Source organism: Sardina pilchardus, chromosome 4 (assembly GCF_963854185.1).
Source record: "Sardina pilchardus chromosome 4, fSarPil1.1, whole genome shotgun sequence".
Taxonomy (NCBI): domain Eukaryota; kingdom Metazoa; phylum Chordata; class Actinopteri; order Clupeiformes; family Clupeidae; genus Sardina; species Sardina pilchardus.
In genome coordinates, this window is record NC_084997.1 from 27658353 (window position 1) to 27685034 (window position 26682).

Consider the following 26682-nt stretch of genomic DNA (forward strand, 5'->3'; position numbering starts at 1 on the left):
AAGAGGTTAATGTCTGTGTAGTTGTCTGTTTTTGTGGACATAGTCAGCCTAGTCCTATACTACAAGTCACAGCAAAAAAGTTTTTGGTCTTGGACTAGGCTTAGTCCATGTATGGGAAACTGGACCTTTGTGTTTACATTTCATCCATCCCATACCTGACCTGTCTTGCTTCACGTGTCTTGGTCCCGGTTCATAGCTCAAAAGAGTAACCTGCATTTAAGTGCTTTTTCATTCTAGTCATTCATTTCATCGCATTCATCGCATTCATCGCATGACTTTCATAGCAGCTTATTTTGAAGTAATTATATGTGCAACGTTTTGCTTTTGCTACAAGTCAATGATCCCTTATGGATACATGCTCAGCTAAGGGTTTCCATCACTCATATATTCTCTCTTTCTGTCTCTCTGTCTGTGTGTGTGTCTCTCTCTCTCTCTCTTTCTTTCTCTCTCCTCTCTCATTCTCACTGTGTTTCTTTCCCTCTATCCCTCATGTGTGTGTCTCTATATATCTCTTTATCCCTCTCTGTCCATCACTCTCTTTGTGCCCCCTTTTCTTTCTCTCTCTCTCTCTCTCTCTCTCGCGCTCTGGCTCTCTCTCCATCTCTCTCTCCCTCCCCTCTCATAGCCATCCCTGCCCCCACCAATCTGGAGTTCTCCCAGGTGGGCCCGTCCTCCTTCACCATCACCTGGCGCTCCCCCAGCGCCCAGCTGACCGGCTACCGCGTGGTGGTCAACCCCACCAGCAAGAGCGGCCCCGCTAAAGAGATCAACCTGGCCCCCGACTCCACCCAGGTCCACGTGCCCGGCCTCATGGTAGGGCTCTCTCTCCTTCTGACCACACGACACAGCCACCAGAGCAGTGTCCACCAGTACCCAGTATCCATCTAATCCCGATTATCCAGTACCCAGTATCCATCTAATCCTGATTATCCAGTACCCAGTATCCATCTAATCCTGATTATCCAGTACCCAGTATCCATCTAATCCTGATTATCCAGTACCCAGTACCCATCTGACCACACTACACAGCCATCAGATTCACAAGCAAAGGCTAATATTGGCGTAAACTCAAAGGAAGTGTTTGCAAATGTTGTGCCAGTAAAAGATCTAAAGATTACTCTCTTTTTTTTGCAAGCATATGCTGATACTGGATGAAGGGTTAGTGTTGAAACTGACACATGGCGAACGCTGTTTACATTTAACATAAAAAAAAATCTGTTCAACTAATCAACTGTTCAAATAATCTGAATGTGCCCCATGTGGCAAGTGCATCAACATAGAAAAGAAACTTAAACAAGATTGATTGCAATTGCACACAGTGTTCATGGGTACTTTTGAAATGTTCTTTTGGAGGGAACAGAGAAGAACTCGGGGAAGGTTGCTGAAGCTTTATTGTGTGGTTCCTTGAAATAGAAAGTGGCAACACAATTTATGAATGTAAATTACAACATGGAGGCTGAACTGTAGTTTTTAAACTTTGATTTGAGGGTTGCTTGAGAAACTGACATCATATTTTCTAAGGGGAATGGTTTCCTTGATTACCCTGTCTACTAGGTTTTTGCCCTCATAACTTTTACAGCTAAAATTGCATTCACCAGATTCACAGCTGTGGGGTTTGGCAGGAAAGTCATTGACCGTGACATCATTGAAAAATAAAAATATCACATCTAAACATCTCAAGGAATTACAGTTACAGACTAAATTCTGTGGAAGGTTGATGGTTCTAGAATCATGCATCTTCTCCTCACCCCTGCTTCCACAGCTGTGTGTGTGTGTGTGTGTGTGTGTGTGTGTGTGTGTGTGTGTGTGTGTGTGTGTGTGTGTGTGTGTGTGTGTGTGTGTGTGTGTGTGTGTGTGTGTGTGTGTGTGTGTGTGTGTGTGGAACCCTGGGGCAGCTGTAATGAGAGCCTTCTCTCCCACTGCTGCAGCTGTCTGTGGCCAGAGTGCTCTCAGTCCGCCTCTCCTCTCCTCCTCTCTTCCTCTCTCCTCTCCTCCCCTCCTCTCCTCCTCTCTCCGGTGCTGTGCTCCAACGGTGACCGCATGCTAACTCTGCGCCTCCTCCCCAAGGCTATCAAGCTCCTGCCGCACGCAGGGCCCAGCGTAGTCTGTCATTTTCCGCTAGCGCGCGTCTTAGCGCACAGTATCAAAGACGTCTCCCCTCAGCAGATGTAACCAAAGCGCCAGATTTGGGAGGAGAATGGAGTGTACCGTCAATGTGTCTCAACGGTCCTTTTCTGTGTGTGTGTGTGTGTGTGTGTGTGTGTGTGTGTGTGTGTGTGTAGGTGGCTACTGCCTATGAAGTCCATGTGTATGCTCTGAAGAACTCCCTCACCAGCCGTCCTCTGAAAGGAGAGATCAGCACTCTGGACAGTGAGTCATTTAAAGCACACCTCCTCTCATCTTCACACACACACACACACACACACACAAACACACACACACACACACACACACACACACTACACACACACACACACACACTACACACACACACTCACACACACTACACACACACACACACACACTACACACACACACTCAAACACACTACACACACATACTCTCTCACACACACACATTACACACACATACTCTCTCACACACATGCACACACACTACACACACATACTCTCTCTCTCACACACACACACACACACACACACACACACACACACACACAGCAACAGCACTGACCCGGTCACCGTGTCCTTCTCCTCGCCAGACATCAGTCCTCCTCGACGCGTGCGCATCGCCAACGTCAAGGACTCGTCCATCAGCCTGACGTGGCGCTCCAAGACCGACGCCATCTCTGGCTTCCTGGTGGAGGCCATCCCCAGCACCGAGGGGGAGAGCACCATCCAGAGGTCCATCCCCCCAGACGCACGCGGATACACCATCACAGGTATACACACACAGGTTTCTTCCTATACTGTATGTATCTCCAATTCGCCCCTGTTACTCATGGGCTCTCTCTGAATGTTTAACACTCTGTAAAGCGCCATGAGACATGTGTAATGTTTTGCTGCTCTATAAGTGAAATTAAATTGAAATTTAAACACACACACACATACACACACACACACACACACACACACACACTCCCATCACAGATGAAAACCATTAGTGTCCAGGTGTAAGACGGCGACTGCAGGACTTCCTGACTTGTTTACATTTCCTAGAGCATCTCCATGGTAACCGGGAGCATGTGTTTGTCCTCTCAGGCCTGCAGCCGGGCACCACCTACAACATTAACATCTACACCCTCAGTGGGAACGGACGCAGCGAACCCTTCCGCCTGACCGCCACCACCAGTAAGTATCCAACACACACACACACACACACACACACACACACACACACACACACACACACACACACACACACACACACACACACACACACACACACATACATACCCAATTTCAATTTGAAAGCATGACTGTAACAACACAAATGGCAAAATGACCAAATCATTTTTTTTTAAATTAATAAATAGTGATAGCGAATTATTATTAACAAAGCAAAAGCAAATAATTACTCTCTTTCTCTATTTCTCAATCTCTCCCTCTTTCTCTCTTTCTCTCTCTCTCCCCCCTCTCTCTCTCTGTCTCTCTCTCTCTCTCTCTCTCTCTCTCTCTCTCCCCCTCTCTCTTTCTCAACACCCCCCCTCCCCCCTTCTCCAGCCAAGCCTGTGCTCAGCCCCCCCACCAACATCCGCTTCACGTCCCTGATGCCGAGCGCCATCTCCTTCAGCTGGGAGCCCCCGCGCAGCCCCATCACCGGCTACTACATCACCTACGAGCAGGCGGGCGGCGTGCCCAGGGAGCTGCTGCCCAGGGTGCCCTCCTCCCGCTCCGTCGCCACCATCACCGGTACGCCGTGTGTGTGTTGTGTTGTCTTGTCTTGTCTTGTGTTGTCTTGTCTTGTGTTGTCTTGTCTTGTCTTGTCTTGTCTTGTCTTGTCTTGTCTTGTCTTGTCTTGTCTTGTCTTGTCTTGTCTTGTCTTGTCTTGTCTTGTCTTGTCTTGTCTTGTCTTGTCTTGTCTTGTGTTGTGTTGTGTTGTGTTGTGTTGTGTTGTGTTGTGTTGTGTTGTGTCTGTCTTCAGTAGATCTCAGTATGACACTTTGCTTGCCCAATTGTTGATCTTCTTCTTTCCTTTTTTCTTCCTTTCTTTGCTTTCTTACTTTCCTCTGTTCTAGTTCTTTCCATCCTCCTCTTATGTCTCACTCTCACACACTCTCACTCTCGTATTCATTCATTGTCCATTTATGTGTGTCTGACATATCAGTCAACAGACTAAGCTGTTTACTGAATCATTGATGATTTGTTGTTGTTTACAGGTTTGAAACCAGGCACCGAGTACATCATCAAGATCGTGGCTCTTCAGAACTCCCAGAGGAGCACACATCTCATGGGCAAAGCCACAACCCGTAAGTACTCACTTTCTGTGCGACTATAGAAGTATTCTCCCATAAGTACTCACTTCCTGTGCTTCTAAAGAGGTATGCTCTCATAAGTACTCACTTTATAGAAGTATATTCTCCCATAAGTACTCGCTTCCTGTATGTCCATATAGAAGTATTCTACTTCCTGTAGGTCTGTAGGTCTGTAGGTCTGTATAGAAGTATTCTCCCATTTTTTTTTTTTAGTTACATGTGCCATATGTCTCAGGAATGGTGTATATTTCATCGGTCTTGTCTTTTAGAAGTGATGAACATTGTTGGGCTATCCATTAATGCTGAAGCTAATCTCAGCTTTTTGGTGCTTTTTGCTATCATGCACTGCTTTTTGAACATGGCAGTTCAAAAGTAAACACACTAAATCGCATTTAGGTTGAAATTCCATCCATGACTCAAAATGACAGGCCAGCTAAGCTTTGCTATAATTTACTCACAGAGGGCTCCCTCTGCTGACCAGGTCATGCTATAGCATCTTAACATTAACTATTTGTATCCTTTCTCTATCTTTTCTTTCTCTATCCTTTCTCTCTCTATCCTTCTTTCTCTTTATTCTCCTCTTTTCTTCACCTTTCTCTATCTCTTTTTGTTTCATTACTTCTTCCCTGACTCTCTATCTTTCTTTCTTTTTCCTTCTTTTTTCTTTCTCTTTCTCTCTCTATGTATCTCTCTCTCTCTCTCTCTCTCTCTCTCTCTCTCTCTCTCTAACACGCTGGCTCCCCCTCCCCCCCTCTCCCCCTCTCCCCCTCTCCTCCTCCTCCTCCTCCTCCTCCTCCTCCTCCCCTCCATGGTCCTGCTCCTCCAGAGCTGGAGTCCCCTCCCCTGCTGGTGCCTCAGCTGCTGCCGCCGCTGCCCCCCCACCGGCCCGGCACCTCCGGCCTGGACGTCCCCGAGGAGGAGGAGGAGGAGGACGAGGGCGCCAACAGCTTCGACAGCAACCACGTGCACCTGGTGGGGCCCAACAACAACCGCGACACCCTCGGCCAGCAGGGCCAGCACATCTACACCGAGTACCAGAGCCTGGGCCCCAACGAGCAGGGCCACGTCCTGGGGCCGCACCAGCGCGAGCCCCTGGTCTACATCCCGCGGCCGGGGCCCGACGGCGTGCGTGTGCCCGTGGTGAGGGTCAGCGAGGGGCCCCTGCCGGGCCTGGCGGCGTTCGGCTTCCCCGACAACGAGACGGGCTGGACGCCCCAGGAGGCGCAGACGCACACCACCATCACCTGGCAGCCGGCGGCGGCGGGCAACACGGACGAGTACGTGGTCACCTGCAGTCCCCTGGTGGAGACCACCGAGAAGACCTTCCAGGTGAGGAGATGAAGACACACACACACACACGCACACACGCACACACACACACACACACACATACAGTACGCACATACACACTAGTTACAGTATATACAATATTTATACGCATACAGTACACTCTCTCTCTTTCTCACACACATACACACACATACGCACATACACACTAGTTCTATACAATATTTATACACATACAGTATACTCTCTCTTTCTCTCTCACACACACACACACTATCTAGCAGCAATATTTGCAATATACATTATTTATTCACAAATACACACACACACACACACACACACACACACACTCACAGACTCTGTCAGGTGCCACACATTGAACACTGTGTCAGTAACTGATTGTTATTTGTATTTTTTAAATTCAAAACGTGTAAAGCATACATGTCCCCATATCTTGCAGATGCGTCTGCCCGGCTCCTCTAACAGCGCCACCCTGATCGGCCTGACCCCCGGGGCGTCCTACAACGTGCTGGTGGAGGCCCTGGACGGGGTCGACAAACACACCGTCATGGAGAAGGTCATCACCGTCGGCAACACTGGTAGCGTAACTTTTACCTGCCTAGTTGAAAGACTTTAGTAGACTACGGTGGCCCTGAGGTGGCAATAATCCTTCTCATTGTTTTTTTTTCTGCATTTCTTTAAGCCCATATTCTCTTATGTTCAGTTCCAGGGTCGGTCCCGGTGAGCAGGGACGCGTGCTACGACACGTTCACGGCCACGTACCACGAGGTGGGCGAGGAGTGGGAGCGCATGTCGGAGACGGGCTTCAAGCTCTGGTGCAGGTGCCTGGGCCTGGGCAGCGGTCATTTCCGATGTGATTCATCCAGTGAGTGCGATTGAATGAATGAAGCTAATGCTACGCTACGCTATGCTATGCTAACCCCGTGACGTTAGCGGCCGACTCTGCCGCAACAGAGCCACATCTGGGCCGTAGGCTACCCGTGGCCATTACGGCGTTAAAGTCACCGCAGAGTCTGCTGCTAACTGGGGTAGCATACTTCTTAACACCTCCAAACACACTAGCAGCGGCGCTTTTCTGGCATGGGCAGTGTAGCAGGAAATACTTCAAATACTGTGGGCTAGTAATGTAAATGTAGACTAAATTAATTACAATTGATCATGACGAGATGAGCCCACTATGGATAATGTAAAGATCATATACAGTAGGTATAGTTTATTTCAGATTGAAAGGTCTGTAGTGATCACACATAGTTTAGCAATGTAGCTGCCCATGCTAGCTCCTCTGTGCCATGTTTGTACTGTTGTGATCCTCAAACATGGCTGCCAGCTGGAGGCCAACTCCGGAGCGGATCTGGGCCACATGAGACCCAGATCTGCCCCGGGGTCGTCTCCTGTCTGGGGGAAAAGCAGAGGAGGTCACGTACGCTCAACACCTCAGGTTTGTGTTGTCAGCCGATAACCCGACGACACCAAAGCCCTGAAGGTCACCTTTGATGCGTGTGTCAGTGTGGAAAGGTCATAGGGCCACTTGCTCCATGATTCTGTGTGAATGAGGGATGAATTGAACAATCTCAACCTTTTTCTCTCCCCCTTTGAGATCCAATCCAGGCACTGCACCTTTAATAAGACCAATAAATGTCAAATATATGTATGTCCTCGCCATGTTTTTTGTTGTCTGGTTCCTCTGTTGTTATCCTGTGTTGTGATGACCGGAGCTAACTGGCTGGCTGTCCCCTAAGTTTTATAATAGATGAAAGACTGACCTTTTGATCTCTAAATCTCCCACCTCCTACTTTTACCCCCTCCCCCCAAACAGAGTGGTGCCATGACAACGGAAATAACTATCGCATCGGTCAGAAGTGGGACCGTCACGCCGAGAACGGTCACATGATGAGCTGCACCTGCCTTGGCAACGGCAAAGGAGAGTTCAAGTGCGAACCACGTAAGTCCCCACCTGCCTTAGTCATGTTGTACTTATAATGAGACATATACAGTCATTTCCTGTGTATTATTGAGGTCCTTTGACCGCAGTTCCTATAACTACAGTCAATGTCTGTGTATTAGCCACATTGTGTATAAGCCGCAGGACAGTGGTTTATGCCAGTTAAAAGAAACAAAACCATATTATTGCCATATTAACTGCCTCCGTGTATTAACCTCATAGCTGAAGACATTTTGCAAAATCAATAAGCCACAGCTAATAGTTGGGAAATTACGGTTTATAGACAATCTGCTGTGTTAGCATTGCAGCTACTGTATAACTGGTTTAACTCTCATACCACAGAAGCTAGAGGTCAAAAACTAAAGAAAGAGCAAGATCATCCTTAACATCACTTAAACATTATATGTCCTCAATATTACATCTCATTTACATTCGCCTTCATTCACTTAGCAGACGCTTCTATCCAAAAGCGGCTTACATGTCGTTTATATTACAAGGGCGTGCTCAAAGGCGTAATGGTGGAGGCTGGGAACATTAAGCCCACTTGCTTTCTGTTCTGCACTGTAGATGAGTCCACGTGTTACGATGACGGAAAGATGTACCAGGTGGGAAATCAGTGGCAGAAGGAGTACCTGGGAGCCATCTGCACCTGCACTTGCTATGGAGGACAGCAGGTGTGTGTGTGTGTGTGTGTGTGTGTGTGTGTGTGTGTGTGTGTGTGTGTGTGTGTGTGTGTGTGTGTGTGTGTGTGTGTGTGTGTGTGTGTGTGTGTGTGTGTGTGTGTGTGTGTGTGTGTGTGTGTGTGTGTGTGTGTGTGTGTGTGTTTTAATATCATTTTAGTTTCAGCTCCTATTATACTCCTGATGAATTATATGGGTTTATATAGGGTTACTACTGCACTTGTGTGTGTGTGTGTGTGTGTGTGTGTGTGTGTGTGTGTTTTAATATCATTTTAGTTTCAGCTCCTATTATACTCCTGATGAATTATATGGGTTTATATAGGGTTACTACTGCACTTGTGTGTGTGTGTGTGTGTGTGTGTGTGTGTGTGTGTGTGTGTGTGTGTGTGTGTGTGTGTGTGTGTGTGTGTGTGTGTGTGTGTGTGTGTGTGTGTGTGTGTGTGTGTGTGTGTGTGTGTGTGTGTGTGTGTGTGTGTGTGTGTGTGTTTTAATATCATTTTAGTTTCAGCTCCTATTATACTCCTGATGAATTATATGGGTTTATATAGGGTTACTACTGCACTTTTTTTGCTATACGTGTTTGCAACTGCCATCACGTCTGTGTGTACCGTATGTTGCTTATGTAAACCGGGTACTGCCCCCTACAGGGCTGGAGGTGTGAGAACTGCCGTCGCCCTGGCGCTGATATAGACGCCGACCTGCTGCAGCCCATCCACACAGATGCCTTCGACCGCTACAGAGAGAACGCCCTACGCAAACTGGTGAGTGCTCAGCTCCAAGGACCTTTCCAGAAACTCCCGCTAGATTTGTTTTTTTTTAGTCTGTTAATACATCAGGCTTCAAAAATGCACACTTTCTCCTGATAAGTGAATCACATTATATTGATGCAAGAGAGAAGATTACTTGTACATGACTAGCAGCTTGCAAGGTGCCTCTAAAAGTGCAAGCAAGTCCAAATAATAACCACACATTTGCAAAATGAATAGTTCAAACGCGTTTACAATCAGTGATCCATTAATACCAATGCCTCTCCTCTTTCCCTCCCACAGAATATCCAGTGCCCTATTGAATGCCTGAGACCAGACCTGCTGGCAGATGCCCAAAGCCCAACCGAATAGTGTCCCTCTCTCCCTCCACTGCTAACTTTGTGGTGAGCCTATATGTGAAGGAAGTTTGCCCCCATCCACCCCTCCTCTAAAGAAAAAGAACAGTACCCCATCCCAGCTCCCTAAAGCAGCCTACAGTACATGGTGTGCATGACCTCGGTTTTCATCTCCTCACCATCACAAAGTCCTGACTTCTGGAGAAACTGGATAGTTGGGAAACAAGATGGCCGACACCCTCTGCAGTACCCTTGTTTAAGTGTGTCAGGCCTGTTTTGTACTGTAGTTAGTACATTACCTAGGAATAGTGAAGGTTTGGCTGGTGGGTCTAGGGAGCCGAGATGGGAACTGGACTAAAATCTTTACGTCTTCCTTTCTGGTTCTAGTTTATGGCTTAAACCAGATCACCGCCATCTTTATCCTGCTGCACCTTATTTTACACACCTGCCTTTTGTAGTAGGAGGCCCTACTACATCACATCCTGTTGCATCATCATCACTTCCTGTGTAAGAAGTATCGTTATTCACCTGCTGGGTTTCCCCCTCACACCCACACCCTCCAGGCCCCGCCCCATCCCCTGAAGCGGCCAATCGAGAACGAGAATGCACAACTGACCTATGCAGTGAAGTTTAATTTAGTGCCTTACAGTATTCCCTCTCTGAGGATTGGTCAGCTGAAGGATGTTCATTTTCCATGATGACAGAGTGCAAGCGTGGAGAAGTGATGATTACTATTAAAAGCAAAATTAAACTCCCACTTCAGTGTTTTAGTCAAAGATTAGTCATCTCCTCAACCCATCCCCCAGTACGGGCCCAAGCAGCCTCTAAGACCCCTTTACTGGCCAGATGATAGAATATAGACTTTGATGTCAAGAATATAAAAAGAGTCTTCAAAATCGAGCACTGACTTAACATGCTAGTCTTGATGCCTCAATGGCAGCTGGTATTAATTTCTCTACAATTTGATTGATCATATTTCAAAAGTAGTCCTGTTTTTTGTTTTGTTTGTTTGTTTGTTTGTTTATTTTTTTTACCCGGCAACAGCGGAAAGCACTGTGGTTTTATTGATGGATGAACTAAGTAGAGACACTCAACTGATATTGACTTGGTTTTGTGTTATTGTATTTGTTGTTAAAATTGATTTCATGTTTTTTATTTGTTTTTGGTTTTTACTTGTTTTTATTTATCCCAATATATGTTTAGCATTTTTTGTTGGAATGCAAATCTTGGGGTGTACACTTTTTTATATTGTAGGTGCCAAAGTCTAAACTACTGTGGACTTAAAATCCTTTTTAATAAAGTTTTACAAAAAATACTTTCTTGGCGTGATTGAATTTTATCACTTTTTAAAACAAATTCAAGTTGTTTGGGGTCACTTAGAAATTTCGATTCTGCTCCATTATAGACAGAATACCAGCTGAGATCAATTGTATTGTTAATTCAGGGCAGCAGTTTTCAGATTACATTGTGTGCCTATTATCAGCAACAATTCATCCATTGTTCCAAAGGCTGAGAAAACCTTCCTTCCTTGTCTTCTTCACACCCTGTTGATGGCTATGGAAGCTATGAGAAGATCATCGTTTGTTTAGTGAATTTTATTTTACCAGATTACATGACAGAAAGTAATGCATTTAATGTGTGGTGGAAGTTTGGAGCATGTCTTATCTTACATTTTTGTAACAGATAGTCACACTCCAATACTTCCACTGTCGCAAAAATAAGAACACAGCTGAAGATGAATTGACATTTTCCCCATGCCAGACAAGGCCTAAGTATTTTGTAACCATAACATTTGAAACTTAACAAGATACACATTATCATCAACTAACTAAGATTGTAATAATAAATATACTTTTTTGTTCTATCTCCTCAAAAGTATTTAGTGCAAAATTGATTTGTAAAATTCTAATCACTGCATATTATAGAGTACCCGACATGCATGCCAAGGTATCAGTGTTTGGATTCAAACTAAAGCTCCCTGTCACACTTTCATAGGTATGATCTTCATGGGAGACCAACTAAGGAAGCATGGAAACACTCTCTCAGTGAAATTGCTTTTGAACGTGTGCAAGTGTGTGTTATTGTCAGGGTCAGAGAATGACAGCTGTGACTGTTCTCCATCCCAGTTTAGATGCACTCTGACCCTCTTGGGTTTCTGCTGCACTGTGAGGAGACTCTCTGGCTGGGATGGGGAGAGAGCTTTGTATTCACCATTAACGTGACCCAGCCTCCAGACGCCACTGGTGTGGGAGTGGTGCCCCTTCCTCTGGCCTGACGCGGTCTTCACTCCCAACTCCCAGGATTTGCATTCGTTCACCTCCACGTCCCACCAGTGGCTTCCTGTGCTGAAGCCCATGCAGCCCAGCACACAGAGGTTTCTGTCAAATCTCTCGGGGTTATCCGGAAGCTTCTGCTCGGCGCTGAGTCTAACGCTGGTCAGGTCTTCAGACAGCAACAGTAGAGGGTGTGCAGTGTTGGGATCTAGAATCGCAGGAGCTACAGGGAAAGCGCACACACACACACACACACACACACACACACACACACACACACACACACACACACACACACACACACACACACACACACACAATTATATTCAGGCAGGGTGCAGATGATGAGGATAATGATGGTTGTCTTGTGATTATTCATTCATCTCCATTTTGTCTTCAATACAGGAAAGGAACACACTTAAATCCTTAGTACTTCAATTTCCTTTGTGACTCATTACAGTTTATATGAGATTAAATTGATTAAATATGAATTTTCTTATTGTTGAAATCAAAAGACCTGGAGCTGGTTGCACCAACAGGGCTTACGTCCCTCTGCTGTGGGGCCTAGACCTCTGTGTGTGTGTGTGTGGGGGGTGGGGTGGGGGGGGGGGGGGGGTGTACAGTATGTGTGTTTTAAAGGTATACTCACTGTATTGGACCCTGGCTTGCATTCTCTTCCAGACTTTGAATTCCAGGTTGCCCAGGTGCTTTGCCACATCGATCAGAGCTCCTGAAACCGTCTCTGGATCCTGCAGTGTGCACTGGGATCTGGAATAACATTCAGGAGTCAGTGCTGCTGTGGGTTTGTGTTCAGAACCACAAAGAAGAGAGAAACAGGAGGGAAACCACTCACCTTTCCACTGTGCTCTTGTAGTTCTGTAAAATGTAAAAGGTTTATTGATTAAGCATCTTTGGTAAAGCTTCTAGATATCTTAATTCTGTAGAACATGTAAAGTGTGTGTGTGTATGTGTGTGCGAGTTTGTTTAAATTGGGTAATTTAATTGTACAATTCTGTCTGGATTTGACCCATGCCTTTTCATTGCTTCACCACATGGGGGCAGTGCCAGAGAAGTTTTGTGCCGATCCTTCTGGAGAAAATGTAAGCCTCACCTTTGACCTTTCTGAGGCTGGAGGACCAGACACCTGCCAGACTAGTTTGAGTTTGGTGATGTTTTGTTCTGGCACACCTACAGTATACCTACACACTTACACACCCTAGTTACTCCCCTTAGTCTCTGTAATTTGTGAAGATCTGGTTGTGACTGAGCTGGGAAGGTTATTGGGATGCAACCGAGTGTGAGCTACTGTAATGGTGTAAATTGGGGTGTGTGTGTGTGTGTGTGTGTGTGTGTGTGTGTGTGTGTGTGTGAGTGTGAGTGTGAGTGTGAGTGTGAGTGTGAGTGAGTGAGTGAGTGAGTGAGTGAGTGAGTGAGTGAGTGAGTGAGTGAGTGAGTGAGTGAGTGTGTGTGTGAGAGCGTGAGCGTGTGTGTGTGTGTGTGTGTGTGTGTGTGTGTGTGTGTGTGTGTGTGTGTGTGTGTCATCTCATGATGTTTTGTCTAGACTCCATGATCAAATGTTAGAGATTGACTAAGAAACATCAAGCCCGAGCCTTACCTGCAGGAATGGGATGTCATCAGCTCCCATCTCCTCCTCTATGGCTCTGATTGTGTCTGTAAGAGATGAGATCTCTCTGTTCATGTTCTCAATCTTCTCCTTCATCATCTTACTCTTCTGCTTCTCTTCCTCCATCAGTGCAGCTATCCTGGCTGCCTCTTCTTCTCGTAGAAACCGGTACAGCTTCTCAAACTCCTCCTTGATCTGTTTTTCTGTGTGTTGGGCCTGCACCTGTAACACCACATGTCATCACACAATGGTGTCTTAGTTGATATAGGATTCTTTGTTAGGATTCTTTGTTTAGTATTGTTTTGTTTTAGGTCTTACTCTTATGTATTGGGCAGTTTCGTCACAGGCTGTTTTAGCCTGAGCAAAGCTGTCCAACTTCCTCTGTAAAGGCTGCAGTTTGACCTTCAGGTTTTCCTAGAATAAGGTCACCATTATTAAGGACTTGAAGGCAGTGAGAGTCAACATTTCTGTGTTTCTATGTTTTTGTGTTATCTGTGTGTGTGTGTGTGTGTGTGTGTGTGTGTGTGTGTGTGTGTGTTTTGTGAACACAGTGGTTTCAACTGCACTCAAGATAAATGAGTGTAATTCCAACAGTTCTGATGTATAATATGTAGGCTACAGACTTCTGGATAATCTGTTTTGTATAGCATGTACAAATTTATGGATAAAATGCAATACAGTAATGTCAAATTACAGTAATTTCCCACATTTAAGCCGCATTGTGTATAAGCCGCAGGACAGTGTTTTATTCAAAGAAACAAAACCATATTGATACCATATTAACTGTCCCTGTGTATTAACCTCATAACTGAAGAAATTTAACAAATTCAATGTACTGTATAAGCCGCGGCTAATAGTTGGGAAATTACGGTACGGATATGATGCCACCTAATGGATCACAGACACAAACACATTGATTGCAGCATACAGTATGTAGCATCATAGACACAAACACATTGATTGCAGCATAATTCTCACCCTGCGCTCCAGTGCAGCTTCACTGATGGGTCTGAAGTTGTGCTCCGTATGCAGTTTGGAGTCACGACACAGCACACACACAAGCTGTGTGTCATCTTCACAGAAGAGCTCAAGTTCCTTACGGTGCAGACTGCAGAACGGTTCTCTTCGACTCTCACACAGCTTCTTTAGAACCGGATTAAGGGGATACTCATCCCTTGAGTTCCTTCTCCTACAGACTGGACATTCTCGGGATCCTTTGGTTTCGCAGAACTTTTTAAGGCAAGATTTGCAGATGCTATGAGTACAGGTCAGAAGAACAGGATCCTTGTAGAAGTCACAGCACACTGGACAGGACAAATCCTCCTTTGAGAAAATTCTGGAGCCCATTTTCTCTGATAGTTCCCTTGAAGTTTTGCCTGTATCCACTGGTATCAACTCCTCTTATAAGCACGAGTCAAAATCCAGAAAGTTTAATCTATAACTCACAAACCATATAACAGTCAGCTAAAACTGCTCCTTATAGCTTGTTTTCATAGAAACTGTTACACATTAATGACTAAAGTGTTCATTCAAACTACTAGACCACACGTTGTAAAACTACTAGAGTGGCATGGGAAACCAACCTTAAGAGGTCAGAGAAGGTTCTTTTCTTAGAGGGAGTGGTTCTGCAAACGGTGGCTGTCTATTGGTCAGTGTTGCTTGTGGGATGGAAATGCACTTGGATCTTTGTGAAACCTGTTCGCCCTGTCAGTCTGGGCACTGGTGTCACCGATGATGTGATTTTCATGTTTATTTTAGTCTGAAAGTTTCAGACCTCATCAGGTATAAAAGCTATTTGTCACTACCTGTTGCACTCACCTTGTACGGCAAAACTTGGATATTCCAGAATTACTTTAAAATCTAAACACAAAACACTAAATACAAAAATCTAAAACGAAAAAAAAAAAAAAAAAAGTGACTAATGAAAAGTCTTTAACTTTATAGTGCAAGTGTACACCTGTGGCAGATTTGCAAGAGTTGATTTGAATTCCCTGTAGTCAGAAAAAGCAGACCAAGTTTAAAAGCGTGGGTGTCTTTGACAAATGTATCAGGATCACATCTGTACTGTAGCCTATATACAGTACGTGAGAGTACTGTATGTGAGACAGGTTTTTCTAGCTAATCTTGGCATTGTACAGTAAAGGTGACAGTTGGAGAGTCTGTGCAGTCATTGTTTAGGTATGTGAGAGGTGCATATCTTGGCTCAGGGTGTGGGGTAAGAGGCTGTGACGCGGTGTATGGTGGAGCAAAGCACGTGCGGTGGAGCGAATCATCGGACAAACTGTCAACCAGACAGACAACCTCACAAACCCGGGATCCATTCCAGCCTTTGTGAGTTTGTGGTGCTTTGGATAAAAGTGTCAACACATCATCTCACCATCCACTCTTCTGCAGATCTACTGTATCCATGTGATGGAACCAAGCAGAAGAACAATGTCTGTAGGGGGATGTGGCTAAATATATCAGAGTTAGAGTGAGAGATTAAATAATAACCAATTAAAACAGAGTAATAACAACACGACAGAGCCTGAAACACAAATACACATTGCCTACTATAATTACTAGATGTAATAAATCACTAGATAAAATATCACTTTCCCATGCAGGCAAAAAGACACAAATTCAGAAGTGGTTTTGCCGAGACAGTTTCTATGGTAACAGAAAATCACCACTTGACTCAGGCGCCAAATAAAAGTAGTTACTGCACTAAACAATATTGCAGTGGCACCGAACTTTGCACCTACTTGTAATTTACTGTAACTTTATTAAACCCTTGTTGTACCTTCAATGGTGTAAGTTGCTTTGGATAAAGGTGTCAGCGAAGCAACTTCATGTAAAATGTGACCCCGCAAGGCAAAACCAGTTGCTTTGGTAAAATGTACAAAATTAAATTATTGTGCCTATGCTCACATGAAAGGCCATAAACTAAGCTTTCCAACGATATGTATATCGAGGGTACTACAAAAACTATCGCTTGGATAACCGCATCCAAAGTTGACATGGTTCTCCCATCACGATAAGCCAGAACAGGAGAAAATCACCTTTTTAAGCTTTAAGCGTCGTGGACAACGGGAATGGCTGTTGTAAATGAATGAATTTTAAATCGTTAATGGGCAAATATGCATGATAATCAAGTCAGAAGGCATAGAACTGGCTATGTGGTTGTACTTGGACAGCAACATTGATCAAAACGTTACCCTATACAACACAACTTTAAAGGTTTCTGATTGCAGAGCACTGCTCGGGTACAGGTAGCCTAATGTCACTGGTCTCCCCTGTAGGACAGGTTTCTGCCCCTGGAGACTTATAACAGTAAAGACTCATTAGGTACTAAATGTCATATGCCTTTTGCCTGATATTCCGTGAGCTGTCCTTGTCAATGTTGACAGCGTTAACTTTCCTAACAAACATTAGACGTCTGATGGACATGCACTATATGGCGTCCGTTGGTCCAAGATCAAATCTGGACCTCTACACAACATCTAACCATGACCTCACTTGGACGTCACTATGCAGGTCAACATTTGAACATCAGACCAGGTAACTTTTTTGGACATCATGTGGACATCTTAAACAGGTGCAGGAAAAGTCTGCATCCTCAGGGGACCAAAATTGGACGTGCAAAAAGACGTTGTTTGGATGTGTCTTTGCGCAGTGTGTTATAACATCAGGGCTTTCTTGACTAAAAAATGCTAACCAATTCCTGATACAGGCTGTGTGGTCATCTCGCAACTCAATTAGTGTAACACCCTCCAGTCGGGCTTAACAGCCTGAAAGCCTTTCAGATTATCCAGAACACAATGATGCGTCTGGTCTTCAATAAAAAGGGCATGCTACCCCATTGCTCATTAAACTCCACTGGGCCTTTGGTCAACAAAGCAAGGGTGTAATCATAATATACTTTGGACATGCATCCCCCCCATACTAGAAAAGTTAAATGCAAATCAAACATAAATATCATTTTATAAATCCTATATTGATATCTGTTTTAACATTCTCTATGATCTGTTGGTATATATTTCATTGTAGACAAAGCTGCAGAAATTAAGCTGGTATCCTTTAAATTTTTGTGAAGTTCTGCACATTCTAACATAAATTGAGGAAGCAGCATAGGAAACTTGTCATTTACAGCTCTTAGAATCATGTATCCCTTTTTAACGACACACTTCCTGCAACGAGGTTGGTTGTCTCTGAAACTTTGCTTCCTCTCTTTAGTCACTAGAGCCCCTCTGACTCTCTCTGAAGTAGGACAAGTGCGAGAAACAAAGAGATACTTGAATCTGCAGTTCTCTGTTAGATAATTAGGTTCAGATTACAGAAAAATATTTATATATTACGTAGTGTGTTTTCATCATGTGGTAGTTTGCCAGAGATACATGTGACTAAAACAGTTTCTCAAGATCAGGTACGAAAAAGAAAAGTTGGTCAGGCGTCAAATTTAGGAGGAAATGGCTTCAAAATCAGAAGAGGACTATTCCTGTCCTGTGTGCTTTGACATCTACAAGGATCCTGTCCTCATGTTGTGTAGTCACAGTGTGTGTAAAGTCTGCCTGCAGCGGTTCTGGGAAGCCAAAGAATCCAGAGAGTGTCCAGTCTGTCGGAAACAAAGTCCAATGGACCCTCCACCTAACCTGGCTCTAAGGACCCTGTGTGTGGCGTTCTTACAGGAGAGAAATCAGAGAGCTGCAACAGGCTCTGATGTGTTTTGCCATCTGCATAATGAGAAACTCAAGCTCTTCTGTCTGAAGGATAAACAGCCTGTGTGTGTGGTGTGTCGAGACTCCAAAAAACACATTGGCCATAAGTTCCACCCTATAGATGAGGCAGCCCTTGACAGCAAGGTATGTATTGAGATGATTATATACTTTTTAATATTTGAAAATAACTAATATTAACTGTAGAAAAACATGTCCCATTCTGCAGCCACACGTACTGTACCAATATTGTACTCTCGCTATTGTACTCTCCCTCAGGGTTTCTGCCAAGTGGCCTGTTAACCTTTCTAAACTGTTCTTGTAGAGTTTCATTCATTGGACTAATTCATTAACGTTCATTGGACTAATTCATTAACGATTGCATTATGTTATATGTCCTTAATTTCTGTGAATATTTTCAGCTATGCTGTAAATTATGTGTCTATATTTTTCACATTGTAATAATCAATTGGTAGATGTTGAGTCATATGTTCATTATGCAATACTATTCCCCGCGAAAAAGTTCAGACAGTAGCGGAAGAAGAAGGGGAAGTTAGTCATCCTGTGCTGGCGTGCCTGCACCATCAGGCTACTCAACAATGAGATGCATTCTCCTGTGTGTGTTTTCACATCACACAAGTGGGCCTACCTTATCTTCCCAAATCTGCACAGCATCCCATTAACCGCATAACAGTAATTTCCTGCAAAGTAAACACATAATCAACACTAGACAGGCACACATTTTGTTTGAGCAGGAGATGGAACTAGATGTACCGTAAAGTGGTACAAATTATGACTGCCACTTAGTCCTGCACTTTCTCTCCTCTTCTTGGAATCAGTCTTGGAAACATCACTCGGTCTCCTCTGAGTTCAGCCGAACAGGCAAGTTTAGGAAAGGGGCCGTGCTTTTGCGTGTCGCTAGGCAATGTCCTGTGTTTGACCTCGGACCTCCGAGACGGATGCATAATAGAAGACACTGTTTAGCGACTTTTCTGCCAGTTTCCATTTGCTTTCAGGGGCAAATGCTTTTGATTTTTTTTTGGCCTGAAGATGATCTGTGCCAGATTTAATCAAGAACATACTCAATTTGGTGGCGCTGTGGCGCAGCAGGCTACGGCTCCCGTACCACTTATGGGTTTGAGTGCCCATGGGGACCCGGGTTCAAATCCGGCCTGCAGTCATATCCCAATCCCACCCCATCTCTCTCTCCCACTTGTTTCCTGTCTACCTCTTCACTGTCCTATATAATAAAGGCAAAAAGGGCAAAAAAATATACTTAAAAAAAAAAAAAAGAACATACACAATTTGTGGCCTGTGAAAATGTTTTGGTATGTCTGATGAAATCTAAAATGGTGGCAAGATAGATTACCTTGATGTCTGAAGTTTATTTGTGTCAGCCTTAAGAACTCCTACAGTGTATGCGTAATTATATACACTATATTGCCATAAGTATTTGCTGAACTGCCTTGATTCCCCTATGAACATCACATAATCCATAGGGTTTAATATGACGTCGGTACACCCTTTGCAGCTATAACAGCTTCAATTATTCTGGGAAGGCTTTTGGAGTGTGTTCATGGGAATTTTTGACCATTGGAAATATAGTGTCTGTGTGTGTGTGTGTGTGTGTGTACAATTTTCAATTTTGTGTTTTATATGATGTTCATCTTGTAGTTCATGTCTCACAACAATATTTTGTTTGTATTAATCTAGGAGGAACTGAAGAGTAAACTGCCACTCTTACGGAAAAAACTGATGGCCTTTAAAAAGGCAAAGTTAAACTGTCTTGAAACAGCAGAGCACATTGAGGTGAGAAAGATATACCTCAAACCTCACAGAAAGACTTAACAAGAGTGTTAATGGTGACATAACTTACAATAACCAATACACGTTTATCCAGACTCAGGTCCAAGACACAGAAAAGCAGATCATGCAGGACTTTGAGAAACTACACCAGTTTCTACAAGATGAAGAGAAAGCCGTGATAGCTGCACTATGGAACGAAGAAGTGCGGAAAACTCAGATGATGAAGAAGAAGATTGAGAAGATGAACAGAGAGATCTCATTTCTTTCAGAGACCATCAGAAGCATAACAGAGAAGATGGGAGCTGATGATGTCACATTCCTGCAGGTATTACTATCAGTTACAGTTTTTCTCGATTGTTTTGACCTGCTTAAAGAAACTGGGATCCACTTGGTCTTCATTAGCCTTATATGCTTACCTCCCCTTTTTTATTTTTTTGCCCGAAATTGCACATCATCTGCTTAGGAGGGCATTGCTCCTATACAGTACGTTGGCCTATAATCAAATGCCTGGTTCTCTACACACGAAACAAAGCACCAACAATGTACCTGTTTGCGAATCGAAGTGTATTACAGAAGACTGTTAAGTTAAGAACACTACCAGCTCCTCTCGAGGGAAAATCCTAGCCTAAGGCAATTGTGACATGGATCTTCACGTTCCTTCGTAAATCCAGTTGGTAAGTGTTCTTAGCAGTCTTCTGTTATAATAAACTCCGGATTGCGAGCTACATTGTTTGTGCTTAGTTTTATGTGTAGGGACCCAGAGCAAGCTACTGACAAGGTTTGATGCTGTTTTGAGCAATATTAGTGGTTAAAAAATGCTATTTTGAAAGCGTTGCTTACTGCCTCTGGCCAATCCACTGTTTGCAATTTTGGCTTTTGCTGGTGCTGTCTTCACAACTTAGTTGATGTATCTCACCCTTTGGTCCAAGAGTTACACTTTAAGAACTCGTAACAGCTGTAACCCTTCCAGCTCCTCTCAAAGAAAAGTCAGTTTGTGTTGAACACAATGCAAAATGAGGGACCCCACTGAAGATTTAATTAAACATTCAACTATTCCAGAGTTTGTATCATTTGTTATTAACTCATATCTGGCCAAACTGCCACAAACAACAAAGTTTGCTCCTTTTTTTTGCATCGCTCAATGGGCTCCTTTTTTTTTTATTTACCTCTGCCAAGGAGGTAAATGTTTTCATCTGGGACCGGCGTTTGTCTGTCTGTTTGTTTGTCTGTCTATCTGTCTGTCTGTTAGCAAGATAACTCTAAAAGTAATGGATGGCATGACTCAAGGAAGAAACGTTTACATTTTGGGAGCGATCCGTGATTCCGTCGGGATTCCGGAGCCGTTTATGTATTTAGCTTAGTGGTGTAATGGCATGGTATGGCCACGTGGTGGCGATCTGAATAGTTTAGGTTCAAATGTATGACAACCTAGGAAGAAGAAGGCAGGCGGAGGTAGCTGTGCTCTCTGAGTGCTTTTCTAGTTTTGCATTGCGTTCGATAATATTCAAATACGCAAAAACACACCGGCTCTTTTTAAAGACTCAACAACCATTTTCATTGATTCAAAGGGACAACATGTAAAAAAGAAGCATATTTTGCATCAAACCCATCAAATAAGCCTGAGAAATGTAGGCCTACTAACTCTGAAAATGAAAGGTTGTTCCTCAACATTGACAGATCGGTTTTTAAGTGATGATGTAATAATGGGATAATAAATAGTTTTCCGGGTCCAACGGCTTTCAAACTCACATGTTATTCTCCAAAATAAACTATTATTTTCTGCTATTCTGACTAGCCTTTAAGAAAATTGTCATCTTATACGGACTTGTTGCCTCAACCTAATCAAATCTATATTTTTCGCGGAAGCCTGGACGTTACCCATTCATATATCATCTGGCTGCATAGCTACAGTGATTACTTTGTTAAAGTTTAGCGATTTTGTTTTAAACCCGCTAAAACGAAGGTGGTGATGACAAAGTTTACAAGTAGCAAAACCCGTCTGGCTGCGCTAATAAACGTATTTTCACAAAATAGCTGCTGGGTCCGTGATGTCCGACTTAACAACCGAATAGCTGCTAGGGCTCTAGGGTTAGATGGGGTCATATTTATTCTTTAGAATGCTTACTCTAAAACGGATAGTTCCGGTCCTTGATTGTGATTGGCTGAATCACTCCGCTTCGTGTCGTGCCTAACAACGCCCCTTAGCTGTTTGATTATACAGTACAGTCAAAGATCCTCCGCTTTATCCCTCTCTGGTACAGTATAACCCACGGCCTCTTGGGGCTTATTGCTTAATTCTACAACACTCTAAGTACAGTTTTGTCTGTATTTGTCTGTAACAGTATTTGCTGAAGGATAATGAATAGAAACAACTCTCATTTTCATGAATTTTTCTGTGGTTTTTAGATCACCATTTGAAATATAAAAATGTGAAAATAAATTGCTATTAGTTTGGGTCAGACCTTACTTTTCCTGGACTTGTAACTCATTGACTTCGCTCACTTATACAGTCAATGTGCATTTGGCCTCTTTGATCCGTGCTTGAAAATAACAACACAGAATAGAGGTGGTATCTCAGATGGATAATGCATAATTGCTAATTGAAGACATGTGCAAAGGATCACACAGACTATGCAAAGTAGTATCCAATGGATAATTCAAGAAACAGTTAAACAGCCAGCCAGACACACACACACACACACACACACACACACACACACACACACACACACACACACACACACACACACACACACACACACAGATATTTTATGAACATTGGCTCACTGAACATTGCACATATGAACATTGAAATTGATTAAAACAATGATCCATCTATTTCCCTCATTTTTCAGAACTACAAGAGCACAGTGAAAAGGTGAGAATCTGCCTCCTGTATCTCTTCTCTTCGATTCTGAACCCAAACCCACAGCAGAACTGACTCCTGAATGTTATTCCAGAGCCCAGTGCACACTGCAGGATCCAGAGAGGGTTTCAGGAGCTCTGATCAATGTGGCAAAACACCTGGGCAACCTGAAGTTCAGAGTCTGGGAGAAGATGCAGAAGATTGCTCAGTACAGTGAGTATACAACTTGGGTCAACTTATTGCAGGCAAACATACACATACCAGGTCACCTGTAAATACAAATATGTCATGTATTTATTTGCTTGTTTGTTTCATTTGAATGCACTAATGTACAATAAAAAATAATGTTGTCAAATGATGCATTGTACAGGGTTCCCACTGGTCATGGAATATCTGGAATATCTGAAATTTTGGAAGGCCTATTTCAGACATGGACAGTCAGGGAATTTTGTTTAGCAGTTTGAGATTTACTTGTCACAATACATTAATACAGATATTGCCATACAGAATTGGCTTTACAGCTTGCTTGTGTAGCCCAACTTAGTTCAATATTCAATGCCCATTTATTTATCGCCTACTCTAAAAAAGTAAAAGATTCTTGATTTCCACGCTGCTACTCTGAATTCATTAGTCGTTTATTGTACGAAAATTCAGGGGTTTTGTCAGGGAAAAGTCATGGAATTATACAGTTGACTAATTTAGGGTTTAGACCAAAGTTTTGCTACAAGACGAGCCTCAACGTTCTAAAACCCTGCAACATGCGACTAAACATGTTGAATGCTGTGCGACAGCTTGCAACTACGTGCAACATTTAATTCACACCGCTGCAACTCGGTCTTGTTGCGTCGGGAATATTTGATGTGAATTGGGTCTTAGAGTGGGAACCCTGATTGTACTCAAAGCTAGTCTCAGGCTAATTTACATCTACACTTCTCTGACTAATTATCAATTTATCTCTTGACTTTAAAATTCAGAGATCTTAGCAGTAGGCCTACTACTGTAATAATGGACGTCATTCATGGCACTCAGTGTTCTGGCAATGTGTATGTTCTACCTGCAGCTCCTGTGACTCTGGATCCCAACACCTCAAGCACAGATTACATCCTGTCTGATGATCTGACCAGTATAAGATGTAAGAGGCAGCAGCTTCCTGATAACCCAGAGAGGTTTAAAGCATTTCCCTGTGTCCTGGGCTCTGAGGGCTTTGACTCAGGGACTCACTGCTGGGATGTTATGGTTGGAGACAGTACAGGCTGGGAGGTGGGTGTAATGACAGAATCATCCCAGAGAGAAGGAACATGTTTGTCTGACAAACGTCCCCTTGAATTGTTAGACAGAATGTCTAGAAAAGAATGCTGGTTTGTTCATTGTGATCAAGGTCGGGCAAGTTTGCAAAGGATGAATCATACACAGTCATATAATTGCCACAAGGAGAACCCACAGCCAACGAAGATTAGAGTGCATGTGAACGGAAGAGAGGTGTCATTCTATGATCCATTGAATATTAAACATCTCTGCACTTTTCAGATTTTCACAGGGACACAGAAAAGTATACATAGAAGTTTATATGATCAGGTGAAAGTGTTTCCATATTTTAAAACAACCTCTCGACTGGAGGTCTTGCCAGTGAAAGCCTCAGTAATAGTAGAGCAGCTCAGACAAATACTGCCAGACTCCCGCTGGACAAGGTATCTGCAGATTGTTGATCAACAAATTTAATGACTTTTAAGACCTTTTTAAGACCTCTAAGAATAAAAATGAAGACCATTACCACGGCAAAATGATATAATAACTACACTGTAAGCTAGTTGAGCAACAGTGCAAATAGTCAGTGCATATTTTACCAACATAGAGTGCATGTCAGGCAACTGCCTTCTCAATACTAATAATACTGTTATAAATAATGTACAGTGCAGAATCAAATTAAATTGCAAATGACAAATTAAACACGGTCCAAAAAAAGTCAGGAGTCCGGACTAGCTTTTTCTTAGTCCACTATAGCACAAAATGTAGGTGCACCCACATTTTTCATTGCATTACCTTTAACGCCAAAATGTCATCTTTTTCTCACATTTCATATCATGTGATTTTTTTAACAGCAGTAAGGTGTAGAAAAGCTTGTTTCTTTATTTGAAACACAATATAATATATATATATATATATATATATATATATATATATATATACTGTATATATATACAGTGCCCTCCATAAATATTGGAACACATGCTAAAGTTGACTATAAAGAGGAATATAAAACATTGGGAATAGAAATTGGGATTTTCTGTCTTGTTAGACAGGGGTGTGCACTGCAATAACGTATCTTTCAAATTTAATGCTGTCCAGATGAAATTTAATGCCACCTTTCGAAAATTTGTGAAATATGATAGATTTTAAGACCTTAAAAAACATATATATTTTAAACACTTTTTAAGGATCTGCGGAGACCCTGCAGGAAAGACATGCTGATCTCCATAACATTTGTTGACATTATTTACACATACACAAATTGATGAATGCACATGAAGCTCTGCTAACAAGTTTTCTGCTAATTATGTTTTCTGATGACACAGGTATCCTGTGTCTCATGTCTGATACATCAGATGCAGCCATATACAAACATAGGATTCAAATCTTTGTTCAGTGGAGTGACAAACATTTTCTCACACTCAGCACTGAAAAAAATAAATTAGATGATTAAGGTCCTTGACCACAAATCCATTCAAAATAACTCGCCTGTAATTATCCATAATCAGAACATATAGCCCAAATTAACTCCTATACAGGGCATTCACACTGATAACAAACCGACACTGAAGCCAACTGAAATATAAATCAGCAATGCTAGCAGGCTATGTGTCCTTCATAGATTGAGAGCCTTTGATTTTAAACTTTTCGATGCCGCAGCTGTGAGTATGGCATTCAGCGAACTCAGTGTACATCTGAAGATGTGAAGTGTTTGAGTGACAGGCTGTGTTACTGTAAACAAAAAAGGTGAAATCTACGGTTAATTACTGGCAATAAAGTTGCCAGGTAACACATGTAAAATTACAGTAATGTTCAATGAATTACAATACATTTCTGTAAACTAAAAACAGTATCTTGTCAATGTTACAATTTATTGACATTTTGTATTTTTTTTAACTGAATAAATTCTGTATACAACTGTGTATCATTTACGGCAACATCCTGTGACTTCTTTGCTTTGCAATACTTTATTGTAAGTTACTGTAAAAAAAAAAAAAAACCTGCATACTAGAAGTACTGTGAAATTACTGTAAAATGAATGTTTTTTTGTGAAATGCTTTTCCACTTATCCCCTGGAGTTCTAAGGCTAATCCATAATGATGACTGAGACCATGGGGTTAAACTAAAACTTTATTTCAAATAAAAGGAATGCCACTCATCCAGCGCAATTAATGGTCTCCTGTTTATTTTTTTCCAAATTGAAGCATAATTTGGCCATCGATCGAGCCATAGCCCTGTTGTTTAACATCACTGAGTGCTGCTATCCATAGAAAAAACGATGACAACATTTGGCACAATCGAAATGATGGCCTGTTAGCTAAAGCTAACCTAATAGGGCACTTTGCGTGAAACTAAAGAAAAGTGCCAGGCCACCATTTTGGTCTGTTCCACCAAATTTCTCATTGTACAGACATTTACAATTGATTGTGTGATGTGTTTCTTTCCACTTGAGGCCTCTGAGCTGGTGTCAAGGTTGAATCTGGGGAGAATGGGGAAAGGTTGGACAAGGGCTTGATGAGTAGATACAATACAGATGAAGGAAGGTGATAAGATAGATAGATACAGTAGATAGATAGATTGATTGATCCCCAAGGGGAATCAGAGTGTCCAGTTCCAGCTAAAGGCACAAACCTTTGAGCAATAGAGCATGAGTGGTATTTACTCACAAGTACAGTACATGTAACCTACTGTAGGACGCAAGGTC

At 42.9% G+C, this 26682-nt stretch overlaps 3 protein-coding genes across 3 annotated transcripts in view; 2 read left to right on the forward strand and 1 right to left on the reverse strand.

Moving 5' to 3' along the window:
* fn1a (fibronectin 1a) overlaps positions 1–10776 on the forward strand; it is a 47512-nt gene extending 36736 nt beyond the window's left edge. The window contains exons 34-46 of the mRNA XM_062534856.1: positions 626–813; positions 2283–2370; positions 2723–2902; positions 3222–3311; positions 3684–3872; positions 4340–4429; positions 5262–5764; positions 6183–6321; positions 6447–6608; positions 7560–7685; positions 8253–8359; positions 9013–9126; positions 9415–10776. Of these exons, the coding sequence (XP_062390840.1) occupies positions 626–813; positions 2283–2370; positions 2723–2902; positions 3222–3311; positions 3684–3872; positions 4340–4429; positions 5262–5764; positions 6183–6321; positions 6447–6608; positions 7560–7685; positions 8253–8359; positions 9013–9126; positions 9415–9483 (2045 nt within the window). The 3' untranslated portion in view covers positions 9484–10776. The remainder of the gene's footprint in view (positions 1–625; positions 814–2282; positions 2371–2722; positions 2903–3221; positions 3312–3683; positions 3873–4339; positions 4430–5261; positions 5765–6182; positions 6322–6446; positions 6609–7559; positions 7686–8252; positions 8360–9012; positions 9127–9414) is intronic.
* Positions 10777–11026: 250 nt separating this feature from the next.
* LOC134077870 (E3 ubiquitin-protein ligase TRIM35-like) lies at positions 11027–14892 on the reverse strand. The gene is made up of 6 exons (XM_062533509.1): positions 14343–14892; positions 13683–13778; positions 13356–13586; positions 12594–12616; positions 12390–12508; positions 11027–11963 (listed from the first exon to the last, which is right to left on the reverse strand). The coding sequence occupies exons 1-6, from the start codon at positions 14709–14711 to the stop codon at positions 11449–11451; spliced, it is 1353 nt and encodes a 450-aa protein (XP_062389493.1). The 5' UTR covers positions 14712–14892; the 3' UTR covers positions 11027–11448.
* A 2839-nt stretch (positions 14893–17731) lies between these two features.
* LOC134078736 (E3 ubiquitin-protein ligase TRIM35-like) lies at positions 17732–24774 on the forward strand. The gene is made up of 6 exons (XM_062534862.1): positions 17732–18205; positions 19772–19867; positions 19959–20189; positions 22720–22742; positions 22825–22943; positions 23791–24774. The coding sequence occupies exons 1-6, from the start codon at positions 17813–17815 to the stop codon at positions 24447–24449; spliced, it is 1521 nt and encodes a 506-aa protein (XP_062390846.1). The 5' UTR covers positions 17732–17812; the 3' UTR covers positions 24450–24774.
* The last annotated feature ends 1908 nt before the right edge of the window (positions 24775–26682 follow it).